At 46.4% G+C, this 19,321-nt stretch overlaps 4 protein-coding genes across 4 annotated transcripts; 1 reads left to right on the top strand and 3 right to left on the bottom strand.

Annotated features, from left to right (window-relative positions):
* Window positions 1-503: 503 nt before the first annotated feature.
* ANOM_005703 (anoctamin family protein) lies at window positions 504-2,891 on the bottom strand (the record flags this gene model as incomplete). Its single annotated transcript, XM_015550960.1, has 4 exons — window positions 504-2,168; window positions 2,223-2,517; window positions 2,572-2,725; window positions 2,798-2,891. 4 exons carry the CDS (start codon window positions 2,889-2,891, stop codon window positions 504-506), a joined length of 2,208 nt encoding a protein of 735 aa, XP_015407994.1.
* Window positions 2,892-4,362: 1,471 nt separating this feature from the next.
* ANOM_005704 (uncharacterized protein) lies at window positions 4,363-4,767 on the top strand (the record flags this gene model as incomplete). The annotated part of the gene is made up of 1 exon (XM_015550961.1): window positions 4,363-4,767. The coding sequence occupies one exon, from the start codon at window positions 4,363-4,365 to the stop codon at window positions 4,765-4,767; it is 405 nt and encodes a 134-aa protein (XP_015407984.1).
* A 3,340-nt stretch (window positions 4,768-8,107) lies between these two features.
* On the bottom strand, window positions 8,108-8,589 carry ANOM_005705 (uncharacterized protein; the record flags this gene model as incomplete). The annotated part of the gene is made up of 2 exons (XM_015550962.1): window positions 8,108-8,296; window positions 8,362-8,589. 2 exons carry the CDS (start codon window positions 8,587-8,589, stop codon window positions 8,108-8,110), a joined length of 417 nt encoding a protein of 138 aa, XP_015407997.1.
* A 2,326-nt stretch (window positions 8,590-10,915) lies between these two features.
* Window positions 10,916-13,806, bottom strand: ANOM_005706 (uncharacterized protein; the record flags this gene model as incomplete). The annotated part of the gene is made up of 14 exons (XM_015550963.1): window positions 10,916-11,233; window positions 11,288-11,450; window positions 11,492-11,658; window positions 11,708-11,762; window positions 11,824-12,088; window positions 12,153-12,279; window positions 12,334-12,451; window positions 12,539-12,666; window positions 12,726-12,805; window positions 12,869-13,005; window positions 13,061-13,158; window positions 13,235-13,327; window positions 13,394-13,490; window positions 13,589-13,806. 14 exons carry the CDS (start codon window positions 13,804-13,806, stop codon window positions 10,916-10,918), a joined length of 2,064 nt encoding a protein of 687 aa, XP_015407983.1.
* Between the last annotated feature and the right edge of the window lie 5,515 nt (window positions 13,807-19,321).

Consider the following 19,321-nt stretch of genomic DNA (forward strand, 5'->3'; position numbering starts at 1 on the left):
TCTAAGATATTAACCAGGGAACTGTCAGCAATTTGATCAAAGGGTGGGGCCAAGACCCTGAGGTCTCAAACCTCGGCAAGTATGAATAATTGCAGAGGTTGCTTTACCCCCTGTTTCCTTGCACTAAAAACGCTCATTACAAGCACTAATACGCAAAGAAATGTGTTGCATAGACCTGATGTGTATTAAATAGTTGATACCGACTAATGTGATTTGTGCAGAAAACACTAGAGACACGTGACCCAAGGAAACGGAGACGGAAAAGAAAGTATATATGTACAAGATCCGAGCTATCTGCGCATTCCTGGAATGGTAGCGCTATCGTTATCAGTGAACTGGATTTCAAATCCATGGTAGCCGAGACAATATGCCTCGGGTGCAGACATTGAGAGAGATCCCGCACAGCAGGGAGGTTATCATCACCAGCGATGGTTACAGGTCTACTGTATAATGTAGGAAATGCAAAGGGGAAAAATCTATCATCGAGTATGGGTGGGAACACTCTATGCACCCTTTTTCATCTTCTCGGACTTACTCTGTGCTTGTACCCGATCGCCCATGCATAGGGCTTTGATTAAGCGAACGCCGGCGTCCGCAGAATCCTGGGCGGGACAAGACCAGAATCGCTCCTCACTTGATGTCTCATGATGACCGGGGTGCAGGAACTCTTGAGACTTGGTTTTGACATCCGTTCCCGTGGTATAGACATTGACACGGTCTTCGAAGCGGACGCGTTGTCGACCCTTAGGAGACGTACTTCGTGTGAGTGAGTCCAAATAGTTCTTGCGAAGCGCGTAGCGTTTGGCGGCCTCCTTTCGCAGCGAGCCTGTGGCGATCTTCTCTACAGCTGTCCGTACGACGAAGCGGAGCCCCAGATATGCCCATTCCGCCGCAAGGAGGATCAACAGGAGCGTGGATAGACGCACGTCAGCCATGTCACCACGGTACAGGTAGACGATGGCTGCAGTAGACAAGGTTCCGAGCCAAGTGAGAACCTCCAAGCCTTGGAGCGACGGCCCAATGGAATCGGCTCGGATGGGGGGCGGCCGCTGGCATTCGAGACTTAACTTGAAGAAGTCTCCCCGCAGCTCCAGCCAGTTATTGAGAAGAAAGCCGAGCGGGACCAGCGGCCAGGACGCGCCGAAGAGTGCCAGATACCCGTACTGAACACACATCTCCAATGTATCGTCATGAACGTTGTATTCATCGGCTTCAGTCTCGTTCCGGACTCTTGACAGGAAGGATGCCTCGCCCGGGATGTCATTCAACAGCTGGTCGGTTCGGTACGAATAACGACGCCCTTGTCCGGCCGGCAGATTCTTTTGTCGATAGTCGCGCCACCTCTGCATGACCACTCGTTTCACATAGGGCAGCAGAATCTCCTCACCAAAGCTCAGAACCTGCCCCGTCACTGAGAGATAAATGACCTCCTGTTGCAACCGGGAGGGATCGATATGAACTCGGCGGGTGTCGAACGCCGTTGCCAGCTTTCCAACGCGGATCACGTCGAGATACGGGAGCAATCGGGCGCCAAATGGGACATAGACGAAGGCCGTGAGAATCGTGGGGAGGAAGGAGGTAATGAAGTTCATCACGAAGGTTTTTGTGGTCTGTGCAATGTCATATTGGTCCTGAGTGCGATAGTTTTCGTAATCGGTTAGCTTGGTGGCCATGTCGGTCAAGGTGTTGTTGATCCATGGGAGTGACAGGGAGAAAAGGACGGTTGGAAGGAATTCGAGGTATTCCTTGAATGGCCCCGTATAAACTTCCCCGATCAAGATTTCCATGGCGAATGTTACCACGATCAATGAGCCCAAAGCAAGACTGGCAATCGAGGCAAATGGCAGCAGCAACAGCTGGCGGAGGAATTGTTTGTGCGCCGGGAAGACACGGACGGTCTCACCCGTCACGGAGTCGCGTACTTCCTTGTCCCATACATACTGCGGGCGATTCACCTTCAGGGCACCCACGCCCCGGACGTTCCATCGGAGACCGAGGTCGGTTTCTCGGATTTTCCAATATTCGACAAACACGATGCACCAGAGGCAGTTGACCACCGCGGACGTGATCGAGTAGGGTCCGAGGTAGAGCCATGTAAAGATGCCCCACGCAGCGGGGAAGACCAAAAATGTTGAGTAGCATTGGATGAAGGCGAAATAGTAGGCCACCTAGAACGATGGTATGTTAGCGTCATTCACTGGGAGGAGGTTGTCCGGAGATACCTTCTCGCCATACAAAGCCCGAATCGCATCCAAATCCTCTGCATTTAGCAGTAACGTCTGACTCCACTTGCGCAACAAGGTGGCGTTGGCGGTCGGATCATGCAACGGAAAGGTGCTGGCCACATTCTTCCACTGGCCCAATTGCGCGGTGACGCCCGCACCGCCGAGTGCCTTGGACCAAGTGACGGCGTGGTATACCGATCGGAGTTCTTCGGCGGGTGTTTCGGAGTCGATTGAGGTATGCTCGTCGCCGATGGGGAGCTCGTGGATGATCCCATACAGCCAGTCCTTCACTCTAGACGGTATTAGAATCGGGTGAAAGCGGGGTCGGGAAAGCGATTCGTCTTACCGAGATTTATAGACCATATTTCCCAAGTGGTCGCGGGGGACACGGATGCAGAGTAACAAGGAAGCGCCATAGCCTGGGCGGACTTGTACTTGCAATTTCGCTTCCTGCAGATCTTTGATGAGGGCGCGGAATTCTTCGATGGCTTTCAGCATCTCTAGAGAAGGGAGAACATTTTAGCGAGAGGGACTTTCACTCGATGATCAGATGGATTGGAAGGACAACGTACCCGTGTCTTCAAACTGGTAGTGGATGATCCAATCCACACCAAAGTTGTTGGCATCGGCCGCATCGAGTTGGCGGCTTCCCGTAAGCAGACCCATGTCGACTGAGGGATGTTGTGCCAGAAGGTACAGTAATAAATTCATCAGAGGGGATTTAAGGTGCGATGGGGAGGCGGTGAAGGGTCGTCCGCATATCCGCGGTTCGGTCGAGGGAAAAGTTCCTGCAGAAAGACAGGCGTGGAAAGGGAAAGGGTAAGGGACGAGAACAGAAAGGCAGAGAGAGATCAAGTGGTGAATCAGGGTTCGTCTGGGTGCAAGGGATGCGCCCCACGGACATTTTAAGTATTGTTGTCGATCTTCCACCACATTCCTTGAAGGTAATAAATCCACATCAGCAGAATTAATACCTGGTGAGTATTAATAGCAGTGGTTTTGTTCTCCTGGTTGGTATCCGTGGAAGTAACGAAATGTCAACCGAGGATCCGTGCCAAGCTTTCAGCCCTACAAGGCAATTGGCTCTCAGCTGGCAAAGTATGGAACTTCTTTTCATGCGCTCTGCCAGTTGCCCCTTGGCCTCGCGTATTCTGGAAAAAGAAAATTTCGGGAATGGAGCGAGCCATGGATAAACCTCGGAATATTTCCCAAGGACTCGTCACAGCGATAAGCCCATTTATGATCTTCTCTGCATCCTGCAAAGAAATGGAACAAAAGTGTTGCGACCAAAGACTCAACACAAGTCGCCGACTTCATTCGGAAGGGGTGGTCATTGTCCACGCCACTGGTACTACACAGTAATTTCTTTATACCCTGTATGGCAACCGATCCTCCAAGCGACTTCATTTAATTGGTATGTGGTTGCCTAGAGGGGAGCGATGGTTCCCCCCGGGGTTTTGGTCTCTGATCTGGATCCCTCCACCTACCCACATGATCGCTTTTGTGCCTCAGAGGGGAAATAAATTCAGACCAGACGGTTTTTGTCTCCACTCGGTCTCTGTACCATTTCCATATATAGTGTCACTTCTTTCGAACACGCTCTGGGCGAGGGAAGGGGTTCGTTTCATACCAAAACGGTACGTTACCAGGAAAGAGGAATCGTAATTCTTATTTTGGGAATGCTGCTGCCTGCGAAAAGCAATGCCTTACATCTGGCGTCATGACCCGAATTCAGTCTAGTGCCTCCCCCAACTACTTTTAGCCGCCGGTAGTTCGGTGGAGTTCGGTGGGCCTTGCGATTGCGAACCAATCGTTGGTCCATCGTGGAGGGATCCTTACGGGGGCCCGCGGATACTCTCATTAACTGTGTCGAATCCCTATTCTTCCAGCAATAATCATGGTGTACTCCGTAACGGTGTAAATTATGATTTGCGAAATAGACGCTGTTTGTACCCATGGTAATGAATACAGAAGTCGGTAATTTATCTTCTTCGATATACCCATTTTCCTTCCCCAGCATTGAAGAACAACAATGTTCTTAGTAAGCGATCGATGTGGACTCTCAAACTGTACGACCTAATGTATACCTTCATTTCCCTCCCCTTCATCTCCATCTGCATATGTTGGACCCCCTTCCATGAGCGGTTCAATAAATTTACCTATTGTCTCTCCTATCTTCCGATACTCGCTCATTGCGACCTTTGGATCAAATATATCCGCTCGACGTCCACATCTTCGACCGGCAGTCAACCTTCCTCCCGAGTTGATCGCATCGCCCTCGACCGAAAAGAGCTCTAGCGCCGCTGTTCCCCGACCGCCCACGGCCATCACCGTCTTTTCTCTCAACAGCATCCTCTCAATGTTCTGGGACGCTTGTGAAGTCATGGCTCGTCGTTTCTTTCCTGGCCAGAGTGCCGCCTTCGGCTTGAGTCTGCTACTGTTTACCTTTATGTTTTTACCCACGCTGGTCGTCTTGTTGGCTGTGATCGTCTTCTTTTTGTTCTATTATCCTCGCCTGCGAAAGCCGGGCCACGAGCATTGATCTGATCCGAAACCAAAGGAAACAAAGCAAAAGAAACAAAACAAAACAAAGTAATGTCAGTAGGATGCTAAATACTATGGCACAGTTGTGTCATGGCGCTAACACCTCGTACAGATCCTCACTGTACAATATACGATGCATGGCGCATGATACATACGATTGATTCGATAATCAGTAATGGCCGAGGTTTGCACGGAGTCACACGTTGTTCTTTGTCATTTATGTATTATATCTCTCAATGGGGTTCTCATGGTCCTGACAATTCTTTATGGGCTTTCAGTTAACGCATATCTCCGACGCTCTGGTTCTTTGAAAGGCAGAACAATGCAGATGTCAATGCTCTTTCCGGAGAGGCATTGCCCTACCAGTTGATTTTTCGTACTCTGGGCTGTCTACTGTGTCTATTCGCAATGCTGTCAAGTCAAGATATGTCAATCAAGTATCTCACTTGGCCTTCGATTTAGATTAAGTTTGGGCATATGCTTGGCAGCTAGGCTTATCGCTTCTCGTGCAGCGGCAGAGCGTGAGATCTCTTGGGTGTTCACACCGCCAATCAGAACTACTGGGGATAACAACACATAAAAACCATGTAAAGAGTCGGATTTCTAAAAAGAATACAAGTAGCCCCCCAGGCAACGGGCGGGATCTACTTTCACTATAGCCCATCATGTCAATAAGTGATATCATATCGTGCATAGGATGCGCTACAGTGACCATATCCACTTCAGTATTCCCATCAAAACATGATTTACCTGCCATTAAAGAACTTTATGCGAGACCCATATGGGGCATTGGATATGGCTATTGGATCTGCCCTCATTTACAGAGGAAGAACTATGTAAATCAGTGGTCTTGAATCGAGTCGCGCGAGGTATCACCATTGGGAGGACGGTTCGACCCAGAACCACCTGTAAAACCCCTCTACTCTTCGCGCACAGTCACTCTCTGTGTTTCTCTTCTTCTCTCAATTCCTCATATATATGAATATGTTATACTACAGACTTTACTACCACTCGAATTAACGCATAGCTCCACGCGATTTCATTATATAATATGTGTCCCCACTAGTTGAAAGCGTAATTTCACTCCATCTTCGCTTCCCGCTCATTTGATGATCGATAACCCGAAAGTGCGCACGCTCAGCATCAATTCGAAGTCGCCTGGCCAAAGCGGCAGAGTCTGTCACCTCCACACCCCCTAGATGAGCTATATGCTGCCCCACCAAGATACATAGCTATGAGTAGATAGAGGCACTACGCTCTATCTTAGCGGTCAGTGATTGGAAAGAGCTGTGAACTTGCCACAATGATCATTTTGTGTGAGCTTGTGGACAAGGCTTTAGCGTATTTCCCCCAATGCACCCCCAGTCAAAATTTAATACTCTATTTCTAAACCTTTTCTGGTTATGTTTCAGGAGCACCAGATGGTTATTTCGGAAGGGCAGGATAACTATCAACAATCTGGAAAGGATTTTAAGGATCTTTGTGCATCAATTTACTGACCGATCAAAACTAGTCTTTGCTGTTGTACAACCCATGATTCTAAATCTGTAGCGGGTAGATCTCTTATCGGAAGGTCTTTTTTTTGAAATTGCTGTGAAAAGGAAAAGGCCACGCAAGAAAGCAAATGGCTTCATCATGCTGGAAGAGGTCTGGTAGGGATCCTCGTGCAACTCAAAAGCCCTGCTAGGATGCCCACAGATATGTGTGGTTCCCTTGCAACGATGCAGAAAAATGGCCTGCCGAATTCGACTCAAACGGAAATATCAAAGTCACTCACTTACCTAAAGGACAGCCTATTATCACAACTGCATTTGACAAACAGTAGATCCTAATATATAAGGGATACTACGCGGTAACAGGGCGAGACATAGCCAAGGACTACCCCTATCTGGTAAGCAAGTACTCAGGGGATATATTTGGTATGACGAATCTTGAAATAGGAACTGTCGAGTGCCCGTCAGCGACAAACACTGTCGAATACCGAGATCTACCGGTTCAAAGACGCTTAGAGTTTGCCTAGGAGAGGACATACTTAAGCTTTTGTTCAGTACCCGCGACAATTCATACACATCCTGAGGCCGTCAGAAACTCTTTGAGATATAGGATTGGCAAGCTGTCATCCATCTCCGCATTAACCAATGTTGGAGGGAGTAGACGCAAACCGATGAGTCTTGAGAAAAACTAAACTCAAGTATCTGGAAAACGGTGAGAGAAAGCTCGAAGACTGCCTATGGGAATAAGATAACGAGCACCAAAGAAGGCTACCCGCGACGACAAGGATCCTGCTTCACTCTGCGATATCAGTACGAGATTGTCTTGATTATGGTAGGTCATGACCAAGTGTACAGCGCAGTGTTCCGATGCAAAACACAGACGAATTTTGTCCATGTGCTGTTAGGCCAGATAACCATGCCACGACCTTGCGTTGTACTTGCTGTGCTTAATTAAAGCCCAACACCTGCAGCGGTTTGGAGTGGAATGTACAACTATGGTATGCAGCCGCCACCGTAAGATGGGTGCAGTACTAGTAGCCAACATGTGTCTACATCTGTCCAAGGAACGGCCTGTCAATGAGCAATATGCGATGGGAAATTCCGAACTGAATGATGGGGCGAGATTACAGTTTCGAACATGATTTCGCGCAGCAGCTAGGTACATATGTTTCCATTATTGCCTGGAAGCGCTGCGCCAGGAATGGCATCGTACCAGAGATACAATGAAACCATCATTGCTTGTATGAACAACCTAGTTCAGACATATCTGTTGCAGGTATTGTTGCGAGGGCTCTGGGGACGCCCGGAGACAAATGGATGAATCATGGTGTCGAATAGCATATGGGATGGCTGAATACTTGGTTCCTGCGATAGTCGAACTAGTCGAGACGGTGACTAGGACGTCAATAAATTTGAGAAAATCCCTATAACCTGACAGCGCGGGTGAGCCCTCGGGCCCATCCGGGGGGTTTCTATCAGAGACGGTGGTGGCGCGCAAGGGCAAGGTGCGGTACGTCAAGTTTACCATTCCTATTAAACTTGGCTTACATAGTATATTGAGATAGCAGTGGTTACAGATTGTGGCATTCGGGCCTTTGTGGGATATCGAAGAATCATTAAATGCTTGGAAATGAGAGCAGGTCGCATTCCTGTGTGGTATGCTGATCTCTCTCGAAGCAAGACCGAAACGGGGTAGCATATGTGAAAGGAAGGAAAGAAGACAAATATGACGTAGTGAAATCATCGAAGAGGTTCTTGTCTAAGCTATGGTCATGAGGAATCGAGGAACTATATTCCCTGCTGCTTGAGGTCAAGGAGCTATAGGCTTCTATTCCCCGAATCACTTCAGCATGCCTCTTTGACAGAGATAGCCGCCTCTTCACCCATTGCTGCGATAACAGTAACAGTTACATCGGTCCCAGCCTCATTAAATTCTGTAATCTGTCTCCCAATTTCGTTGTCTGGGAGACGGACATTGTCTTTCTCAGTGCCGCCAGGCTCGATTAAGTGAAGAAATCCGTTGTCGATATATGACTAGGGAGAGACCAGTGATTAATAAATGTACAGCTCATATGATGGGGTCAATTGAGCAGTCATACCAAAGGGAATTCCATTCTCGTAACTTGTGGGACTTCGACACTTGCATCTTGGTCCAATGTGGCCTCAAGCTCCTTGCCCGTGAAGAGGTCGCGAGCGACAAAGTAGAGCTGGTAGTCTAATGTCGACTTTTTAAGTATTGCGCAAGGACGGCCATCGATTACCATGTGTCCCCTCTCTCGGAGTTTACTGGCCTCGGATTGGTGACTGTGCTGCTCGTTGTCGGACATTTTATTTTGATTAAACTGACAAGGTAGTGAGAAAATGGATAGGATGCAATCAACCAAAAAGATTTAGAAACCAGTGTGGGAACGCGGGGTCTTATATGTACCTGGGACATTCAATTTTTAACGCTTTGCATCATCAGCTGAGATAGATCGAACTCCATACATACTATCCAATAAGATCTGTGCGGATATATCATCCCTTCTGGTTTTCTTCTCTCAGCTGGCTCGATAAACGAGAGATCGACATGCGCTAAACCTACCTCTGCCTTGTGAACGTCGATCGCATTGATCATTGCCAGCACCAGGACCAGAGCTGAAGCCGATCACTGCCCCACTACACTACGGTGTACGCAGAAGTGCGTGACGAAGAGGTTAACAAGAAGGTCACATGAAGATATCCTAGATGTTATCTCTGCCCTGGTCAGTACGGAGTAAAGATACTGCATGTAGGTGGAGTAGGGCTAGTAGGAACAGATCGACCTGACCCAGAATTTCCATCGCGACCAGCGTTACCAGATACTACCCGTATATTGGCCAGACGGGATCGCGCTGTTTAGTGTATTCTAGAGCTCTACGGACGCTACCCTATTCGAGGACTTCACTGATCAGCTTCCCCGGCATTGCGGAAGGTGGCCTGAACCGAAGTCCGTCTTCGTTATGGACAACGTATTTTTTCATCCCTCTGATGGAATAGAAGAACTGTGCAGCAAACGCTGAAGTACCCAAAGTTGGTATATCTGCTACCTTACTCGCTTGATTTGAATCTTATCAATGTTTAAGATCTGCATGTGCGGATCCGATTGTGACGTGCTAATAGAGAGAAGGGTCTTACCTTCATAGTTTGCCATGACGTATCATATTTCCTTATAGACGCACTACGATTGGTGTTTACCTATTTTCTCGTAGACACTGGCTGCTCCGTCGTTCTTCCGATTCGATATAACTAAATGGGTCTCAAATCGTCCTGTGTATGGCGAGTTCACTACAAGTAGCGGTGAACAAAGGATATTCCGTGATAAAGGTTATGTAAGGAGGCAATACCACTCTGCATGTCCTTGTCTTCTAAACTAGCATCATCAGACTATTCCCCGAGTTAGCTTCTCCTATACTACACTTTTTTCTTTTCCACAACTTTCAACCACCTGTCTTTCTCCTTTTGTTTACTCACAATGGGTTGGCCTACGAACGAGACGTTGGAGACTTGGGATTTCGGTTTTACTCTGATTCTACTGTCCTTGTGCGCTATCTATTGATTTGATTAATCGACAAGGTATTACACCCAGGACAGCTGCTAAAAGACATAACTGGAGGCTATGTTGGGAGATCGGAAAGACCTTTGGGAAGACTGGCTGAAATTTCTTGAGAGGAGTCAGGCCACAATGCAGGTCCCTAGCCAGGTAGCTAGACTGATAAGGTAACTAATGTAAATGTCCCTGACGTTCAAATAGGTGGTGATTGAAACGTATGAACTATCTCTGAATTAGCGTCTACCTTCCTGTATTAACACTATGGTTCGAGGGTCTTTTATCCCTTAACATCTATAATACTATCCTGTATCTAGCCTCCGCACCAGAGCGATTGGAAGGGCTGTTCAGTAGCCAACAGACCATTTCTGACTATTCCTAAACAGTTAGTAACTTTTAGCTATGGTTGAGAAGAATGAAAGGATGTATATAAAAAATACCTAAGTCGCCTCAAAACATTTGTGCGTGTATTACGACTCTTTAATGGTCAGACCTGTCTGCTGGAAATGTCCTTTTGTACTTTTGCTTCCTGATCCTTACAATGTCGATGCACTATTCAAGGAAGGTATCAAATCCTTGATTAGAGGTATCTTTATACAATTTCTATTTTGCTGAGTCAAAGCCTTTTAGTAGGATTTGTGTTTAGTGAGTATAGCAATAAGTACACTAGTTAATTCGCTTCGACGTATACTTATCCTATCCGCTCAGACTAGGAAAAAGGTGTATTGTCTATAATTAGGATAGACTTTTTATAGTGCTGGAGAAGCTCCTCGATACATTCCTTAAGAAAGAGGTGTTGGCGAGATTGTGTTATATAGTTATACAGCCTTACAATAATCACCATAGATGTCTAGACTCTTTCTGTGCACGGCCCAAAACCCACGGTCGTTAGAACTTCCATTACCAGAAGCAACAAAACAAGCTGTATTTGCAGGACAATTTAGGGCTGATACAGACAATGTCCTTGAACTATATAAGCAATAGAGAATTATACCCTTTCTGTCTTCACTAAGAGAGGTAAGCAGGTCACAGTAAATCGAACAAAATTCGATCTTTTCTTTGCCAACACAGGTCTTGCCCTAGGCTTAGACGCAATGCAACTCAAAGTTCAGGATATTTTTGCTGCCTAGATATATCATATCATCCTCAACCTCGACACTCCCAATATATTCCTCCTTCATGTCGTGAAATGCCAGGAGGACATTGTCATATGTGCCGACCGTGTCTTTAGGCTTCTTCTTTCCATCGTTGGAGATGAGCGTCATACTAATATTTGAGTCTTCATCCTTCCCAGCGTACAATATCCCTTCTCTACCGAAGTGATCGGCTTTAGTGGTCCGGCGAATGCCGTACCAATTTCCCTCGTGGTAAATACATGGGCGATAGGGAACTCCGTATATCATCTGCTCACGTCAGCAATGTACCATAGATGTAGAATAAATTCAAAGATCACTCACCCTTGGGATACCATGATCCCAGTAAACTTCTGTCTTTTTAGCAGCAGCTTGAAGAATATATATGAACTTGGGCCTCTCTTCGGAGTAGTTGACGATGGGGTATCTCTCGTATGCAGTCTGGTAGTGGTACACGGCTTTGTTTGCCAGCCCGTTCTCTAAAAACCTATTAGTTTGACTGTCCCTTAAAAGTCAAGCAGATATCACTTGCCCTTTTGTATAGCTATTCCCAGTGTGCGCTCGTCGTTACGGGTCACTGTGTTTCGAACTTTAAACGCGACAAACACGTCATCGATATATTGAACCAACCTTGGGATGTCTTTAAAACCATCGATTTTGCCAATCATCTCGATAAGGTCTACCCCCTCGTTCCTCTGCAGAGGATTAGTCGCAACTATAACTGGGAAATAAAAGCCACCTTACCTTCATGATACGCCAGTTCTGATAATTGGCGACAGTTGGACACCAAGATGGTGGACTATACATACCAAGTAAGAAACGTCCAGTTCACATCTAGTTATACAGACGAGAAGACTCACTTGTTGCACAGTAAGGTGTCCCCTCCATCTGCATGCCAAGTAATGGAATGGTTGTATGTACTGCTAGTGCTGGTCTTCTCTTGTGCGGTGTTCTTTTCGTGACTCGCACTGACCTCTGCTTTAGCCCCATAACCAGAGAATGACGCACTCGCAGAGGCCTTCATCATTTGAGTTCTCTGTTCCTTGGTCGCTGATCCAAAGCTCTGAGAGCTCTCAATGGAGTAGAGGCGGCCTCCAAGTTGGACCTGGGGAACAAAGACATGCCCTATTACTCATATTAGATGAACAGAACGTATGCGCGAGGATACCAATATAAGACATGAACAGACCATATTTTTTATAGAATCGCTCTAGTTCCTCCTTGGTGCGCATTTGCCGTAGGATATCCAGGTCCTTTTTGCATTCGGCCGACACCTCAAGGCTTTCCTGGTCAAGGTATACCTCAACTCGGGGGAACTGTATCCTATGTCAACCAGCACTTTTGCGAGCTGTATAGGGCCAGAGACATACATCATAAGAGATGTACATAAACTCTTGGGAGCTGGATGCGGAAGAAGCAGAGTTACTCTCGTCGCTTCCACTGTACCCTGCCTTGACTCCCGCGCTCACACCACAAAAGGAACCTCCACTAGAGTGCCGCTAGTCAGTGCCTCAAATCCAGGTGTATGTAAATGAACTGCAGTTGAAAGGCTGGACATGAGGGGTAGTGACATACATGGAGGCCTCAACAGTCGTTTGGCTAAATGCACTTTCTGCCATAGAGACCTGCAGAGAGCTCTTCAATTCGAGCACATCTACGCGTGCTTTATCGGTGATGCGGAAACGAGGGATACGGAAATCCATCTACCAAGTGACGTATGAGCTCATGATCCTCCATAGGCTTGTTTGAAGAGGCAACTAACAGATGGCGCTTTAAAATCTCCCTCTGCTGCACCCGCGGGAATGTCATAGTCTGGTATCTGCCTTTTCGTGATAGCAAAGGCTTGGGTTTTGCTGCATCAGTATATCAAGACGTAGAGGGTCAGTAGAGAGGTTGTGAGCTCACCTGGGTAGTATCGAGGTTCAAGGCCAGTGAATATTAGCCCTTCTTGTGCGCGACCAGCCTTCAGATAGTGACCGCATAGCATATCATTGTTCCGCAACACAGTTGCCCACTGTTTTTCGGACAAGTCGGATGGATGCCTACGTAAAATTGGCATTGAGAATAGATTCCTGGGTATATTTCAGTTCCACTTACACCACTTGGCCGCTGCCTTCGCTTGCCTTCCACGCACCGTGTGAGTAGCTGCTGGAGAGAGTTGCAGCTTGAATACTAGCTAGCGTTGGGGCATTTTTCTGGGTGGATTATAATTAGGACTGTAAATTGAATATTCTTTTTGGACACATTGTAGGAAGTACGAGGGTTTCTTACACCACTAAGATCTAATCCCTTGCTCAGCCATGACTGCATGGACTCGTCAAGTTCTTCGCTCCCGCCTGACCTTATGTAGACGGTACCGGAGACCTGTAGTATTGAAGCTGTAAGATCGACACTCTAAATTAATATTCATATATCGCATCGTGAGCTTACTGCATCCGCAGCTATACCATTCATAGCAAAGTAGTCAGTTAACGTGGTGCTATCTGGTACCTCCCCTCCATTTGAAGTACAGAGTGCTCTTTTCGCCCTATGTTGATTTTATAAGTTAGTTATGTCTGAGCAGACGTGTTATCCATATCAAAATCCTTCAATATAAACGCTGCAGCCCTAATGGGGTTAACCTACAGGTTTTTGTTCAAGGCTCCTGTGTTAATCAGCCAGTATCGGATCTCCTGCAGCCTTTTGCCCTTGAGGTCTTTTGATGCAGGGACAGTCGCAGCTGTCTGTGTCTCCTTCGTCCGCGGGTCATACTTGTAGACAGTTAGGATAAATTTACTTTCATCCGCGAGCTTGCGCGTCTGGGGTGGCGGAGCTTCAGTCGAAGGTTCCTCTGTAGCTGTCATTGTGACGGGGTGTTTTTTGCCAGTCAATGTACAGGATCTCAGATGAATAGAATACAATCTGGAGTTGAAGTCACTAGGGGATGAAGACAGCCGGGTTTTAAAACTTGCCTACAATCAGAGACCACTACATAAATAAGTGGGGCCCATAGGCTGCATGACTGCCTGATGAATTCCAGCTACTACAACCGAGTTTGGAGTAGTTGTTGACTCTAACCATAGAGTCATCTCGCTTCCCTCCTTACCGTGGTTAACGACACCGCCTGTTGCCCCTTCCATGCAACTTTCAGCTTTGAGGGATTTTCTGGCACAGTCGATACGAGAGGGGCATATACAGTACGCTTTGGCCAGCTGGCTCTACGTATGGCTAGCTAACAGGCATCCTACTCCAGACTCCAGTGACTCTCCTTCGTTGATACAGCTACGCAATGTATACACGGCAAACGCCAATCTCGCGCTCTTTGTTAGAATTTTGGTCATGCTAGTCATAGGCGATTTGTCTCATCCGTTACAGAATTTAACGGAATTGCTACAAATTGAAAAAAAGAAAGCAGATCAAAGGCAACTGAGTGAAGGAAGCCGAGATCCGCCGATAAAGTTGTGACGTGGCTTTCTCCACAGGCCGAGCTTTGCATGGACGAGCTTCCGTGGAGTTGACAACAAACCCGACTAATGCAGGCCAATATAGTCCGCTGTACTGCGGAGTACAGGTGTCTGAAGTTTGTTAATCGATACTAGCACGGCTTTCCATCAGCTCGGAAATCGCACTTCCGGGTTTGGTCTTTGAGCTGAGAAAATTGGAAGGCTCAACAAATATAAAGACGCGGTAGTGCCACGATCTTTGACCACTACCAGAAACATATTGACTTTAAAAATAATTTGTAGCTCATTTATTAGGTTGGCCATTGTAAGATAGGTGTCTCTGGGTATAATGTTTGGGTTTGTAGGTTCCAGAATTCTACAATCACCGCAAGCATGGTAAAGATCTACAACATGAGATCTCATTAATAAACAACGCAAATACTAGGTAGTATCCAACCAAATCGGAGAATTTCGAGTTTTTCCCACCTCATGCATCTTATCTCCGAGTTTAGTGCGATCTGCGCGGTAGAGTTCCACCGATCGATAGCCTTTGGGACGGCCTCCCAATCTCGACCCACCCACGTATTTTAGCCAGCCACTTCTGCAGCTAATATCGGCATAAAAAAGTAAAGAACACATACAACAGCAGGGATTCGCTGGTCACGCCCGTCAAAATGCCCTAAAACAAGCCTGGCACGCTGGGCAGCTGAGCATTCAATTAGATATTCAGCTACCCAAAAGGGTTGATTTGTAAAAATATGCGGATTAGCAACAAGCTGGGACACTACTACGCTTGCAATAAAATATAATACGTAAACATCACTTCACGAAAATGGTCACAGGGACTTGTATAAACCCTAAAAGCACTCATGAACTGCCAGAATGCCATCTAGAGTGGGGACTAACTTCTCAACAAGATATACTGGGATCGCCAATTCCATTGCCTATGCCCACCGGGTGTTCGATCTTGGACAAATCACATCACGACAACAGTTGAATTAGGGTTGATGCCTCTCTCCGTGCCGTCCACCTGCCCGCCCAGCGTTCTCCGCAGTCTAGCGAGACCCTTATCACACTTTCTCCTCACAAGTTAGGGGTTTTATAGGCCCAGTGCCTATCTATATACTTTTCGCATTTGATACCCGCCCCAGATACGCGGGGAAGCTGTTATTAGCTAGCCCTCGCTGTAAGAAATTTCCTCTTTAATCTTTATCTCTATTATAGGCTCCCCCACCAATATTATCTCTCTTTGTTCCCTTCCTGCTTCTTCTGTTCTAAAGTATAGTAGGGACCATAATATTATTCTTTAACAGGTTACATGTATAGAATATATCAAAACTCCCTTGCTATCTACCATTCTAGACCCCCTTCCGTCTACCGACAGACACACCCGCTGACAGGGCGGACAGCCTCAAATATAATAGCTAACAAACCAAAGCAGTCTAAAAGCTGGAACAGTACAGTCCTACTGCTTTTTAATTTATTATCTAGAAAAGGGGATGGCGGTCAATCAATCTATATCTCCAATAGAAAATGAGACTGTTACTAGTACTATCTAGCCATACACACGTAGTACGCTGATAATAACTATGGTATTAATAACTTTGAATATATTATCTACAAAGCCAAATATCTAAAATATAATAAAAATTAAGTCTACCCGCATACACTACGATCCAGTCAACTTGATAGGAGGAAAAGGATTCGAGATCAAGAGAGTTCCTCCTTCCCAATAGGTGAATACAGGCAATTCCCACATGCCGATGCTACGCATCAGTGCGCTGACAAAAAGGAGAGAGGAAGGAATGGGCCTGTATAGAGAAGTATCTCCTGCTTAGATGGAGTGAAGAGACATATATTTCGCTCTCCTGCACTTGAATATAGCAAGGCTTATAGTGCTAACATTCATGTTTACTTCATTTGCCCTTCGACATGGGCGCTATAACATCGACACTGACAGTTGTTGGCGTAGATGGCCGTAGAATAACAGATACTGGATTCGTCTCTAGCGATAAAATTCTATTTCACTTACAGAAATAATCCCACCTGGTCTATTTATAAACAACAAATTTGTGCCGTCGTCAACAAGTATTACTCTCACAGGTAAAAAACCCTTCAACTGGATAGCAGTTGGGCACTATATCTACCGCAGAACCAGAAGATATTCGCAAACTGGTGGAGTTAGCGAAAAAGATATTTTAAACATAGTGTACTAAATCATTGGCCCACGATAGGTATTTTATAAACATCAACTTTCTCAGTGATGATCCCCTGTTGATGACTCATATTCACATAATATAGATAAAACGCTGGGTTTCGGACGAGAGATAATTAGTTTGTTGAGGACTCTGATTTTTATTTTCCAGCCACTGTTCTTTTATACCTTGATGTATGATTCTGCTGGGACATCTCAGCCGCGTTGGTTGCAGGGGCTTGCATAAGTAGCGAGGAGAGCAAATATACCCAAATACCTCTTTTTAGGGAAAGGTTAGGTTTACGGTGAAGGAAGCAAGTTCTGCCTCGCAAGTGCAACTAGGTAGTTTTTCAATATGCAGTATGCTCACTAGAGTAAATATCCTGTTGGGGAGAGCAGTCAGTATCCCTTACCAGTAACAATCGCATTCAAAGTTATTACAAAGAAATGAGATGCCCCCGTGATAATGAACCGGATATATGTTTAGGACAAAGGAGTGGGCGGCTCTGTAAGCCTATTATGTTATCGCCAAGGGAAATGTCCACGTCAAATCAGAAAATTCTGAGCCTCTTGGATTCAGCCGGGGGCTTAGTCCAACTATGGATTGAATATCCAATAGGTCACGGAACCTCAGCCTCGCGTGCCATGTCAAGACCACCAGAGGTAATGTAGGCGCTTGGATAAACAAGGCTGGATCGCCTCCTTCAAAGTAGCGGCGCTAAAAGAAAAAACATCTCTCCGCCGTTTACAGCAGCCTATATTCATCCTGATTACAACGTTTGACAACTTTTCCAATCTCAATCCCATTCTGGTTCCTACTAACACTATTCCAATCCTGCTTGTCCTTTCCATCATCCCACTGAGGAGCCCGCCATGGACGCTCTAGTAGGATTCGGCACTATTTTTATTGGAACCCGCGATTTCACTCTCGCAAGCCTACTTACCTTTCTATACAGTCTGTGGATTAAACCATCGTTGAGACCCTTGACGCTCTATGCAACTTTCTTGAGCCAATCGCCCGATTGTTCACTAACTCCTGCGGATATCGATGCGTTCCTAGAAAGGCAATTTAGGGACGGGGAGAGCGAGTGGACTTGCATATCATGTGTGCGGTTCAACCGCTATCAAGGTCCAGCTAGGGAGGCTTTCAAGGTATATTGACCCCTCTTGTTCGAAGAGTCATTCATAGAGCTTGACATTAACGACTGCATTTGATCACACTGTAGGTACGACTTCAACACAAGACAATGCAGCACGAGAGTCCCCTGAGGGAAATGCCAATTCGTGTCCTCTCCGCCACATTACTCGGTACACATACAATCAGCGGGCAGAGCATCCGAATCCTTCCTTCGTACGCCAGAGAGGTGCCAGGCGACGTCGATAAAGTGTTTGGCGGCAGTTTGATATTGATGCATCTCAAGTCATTCCACGAGGGGGTCACGACAAGCAGGGACAATGACTCAGAATGGTCAGGAATTGACTGGATGTAAGATACTGATATATAGAGATGTTGGCTTTCTGATTACTGACACATTTGTAGGAGACATATCTTACTGGCGCTAAAGACGTTCACTGATGGTTTTGAAACGGTCTCAGAGTTTCTGACGAATGAGCAGATCCTGGAACTATCTGGTGTTCTCGGAAATCCCAAGCTAGAGATGATAGCAAAGATCCTTCTGGCTATACTAAACGCGTGTAAGGATAAATCTGACAAGGAAATTAAGGTGGGAGGTGTTTATAAGCTCAAATAATGGTATCATGACCGGCGGCTGATACCCTGCTTTATTAGCTATATACGGAGAAGTTCAAAAATATCGATATGCGAGAGAAGGTCGAACTTGTGCAGCATACGTTCAAGCCTGTCCTCACTTTCGGGAGAGTATTAAGTATCATTATTGAAGGAATCGGTAAGATAATATAGAATACGAATTATAATAGTATATCCCCACTGATTGAGCCGATACATAGGCGATACTTACATTCCTGATAGCGAGATGGAGCAGCTATCAAGGGCACTGCTAGGGGTAAAGGGATGTATGGTGCCGTTTCGCGGGGCCGTGGGGACCATCCTAGAACAATTGAAGGATGAAGAGAAGACAGGTGAAATCATAACGATCGCTTCCTGGGCATGCATTCTTCTTACGTCAGTTGCCCCTCCTTTGGGTTTCCTCGCCATTGGGAGCTTCATCTACCACAGCGAGAAAACTTGTGGAAAAAGCCGCGAAAGAGTCATGCTGTCTGCCTGTGAGTGATCAATCCACTACCAAGATGTCGGTACCGGTCATTGAGCTAGCTAAGCGTTTTTCTTTTCCAGTGGAAGCCGCCAGCACTAAAATCGACATGATGACGGCATGCACCAGACTCTATGTGGTATTGGTGGTGACGAAAGCCGGAAACTTCTTTGATAAGGGGTCTCGCCAATACGACGAGTACAGATTATTAATGAGTGAGATATTCGAACTGGATATTGACGAAGAGGCAAACGTCAGTCGATACATCAAAACCACTGGGCAACAGATATGTTGCCATGTCAAGAATGTCCAAGGCATGGTCAGGATGTATACGGAGTCGTATGGCGTTCAACCGATTGAAGACAGCACAGATTGGTGATACTCAATCTTTATTGCTAGTACACCATTAGTGGAGAGATGGAAAGCTAGTGGATGGTAGTAAGGCGTGAAATTGGGAGGGTGTTTTACTATGGTAAAAGGGAGGAAGGAGCCTTAGTCAGATCCCAGTATA

The sequence above is a fragment of the Aspergillus nomiae genome (genome assembly GCF_001204775.2).
Source record: "Aspergillus nomiae NRRL 13137 chromosome Unknown contig00093, whole genome shotgun sequence".
NCBI lineage: Eukaryota > Fungi > Ascomycota > Eurotiomycetes > Eurotiales > Aspergillaceae > Aspergillus > Aspergillus nomiae.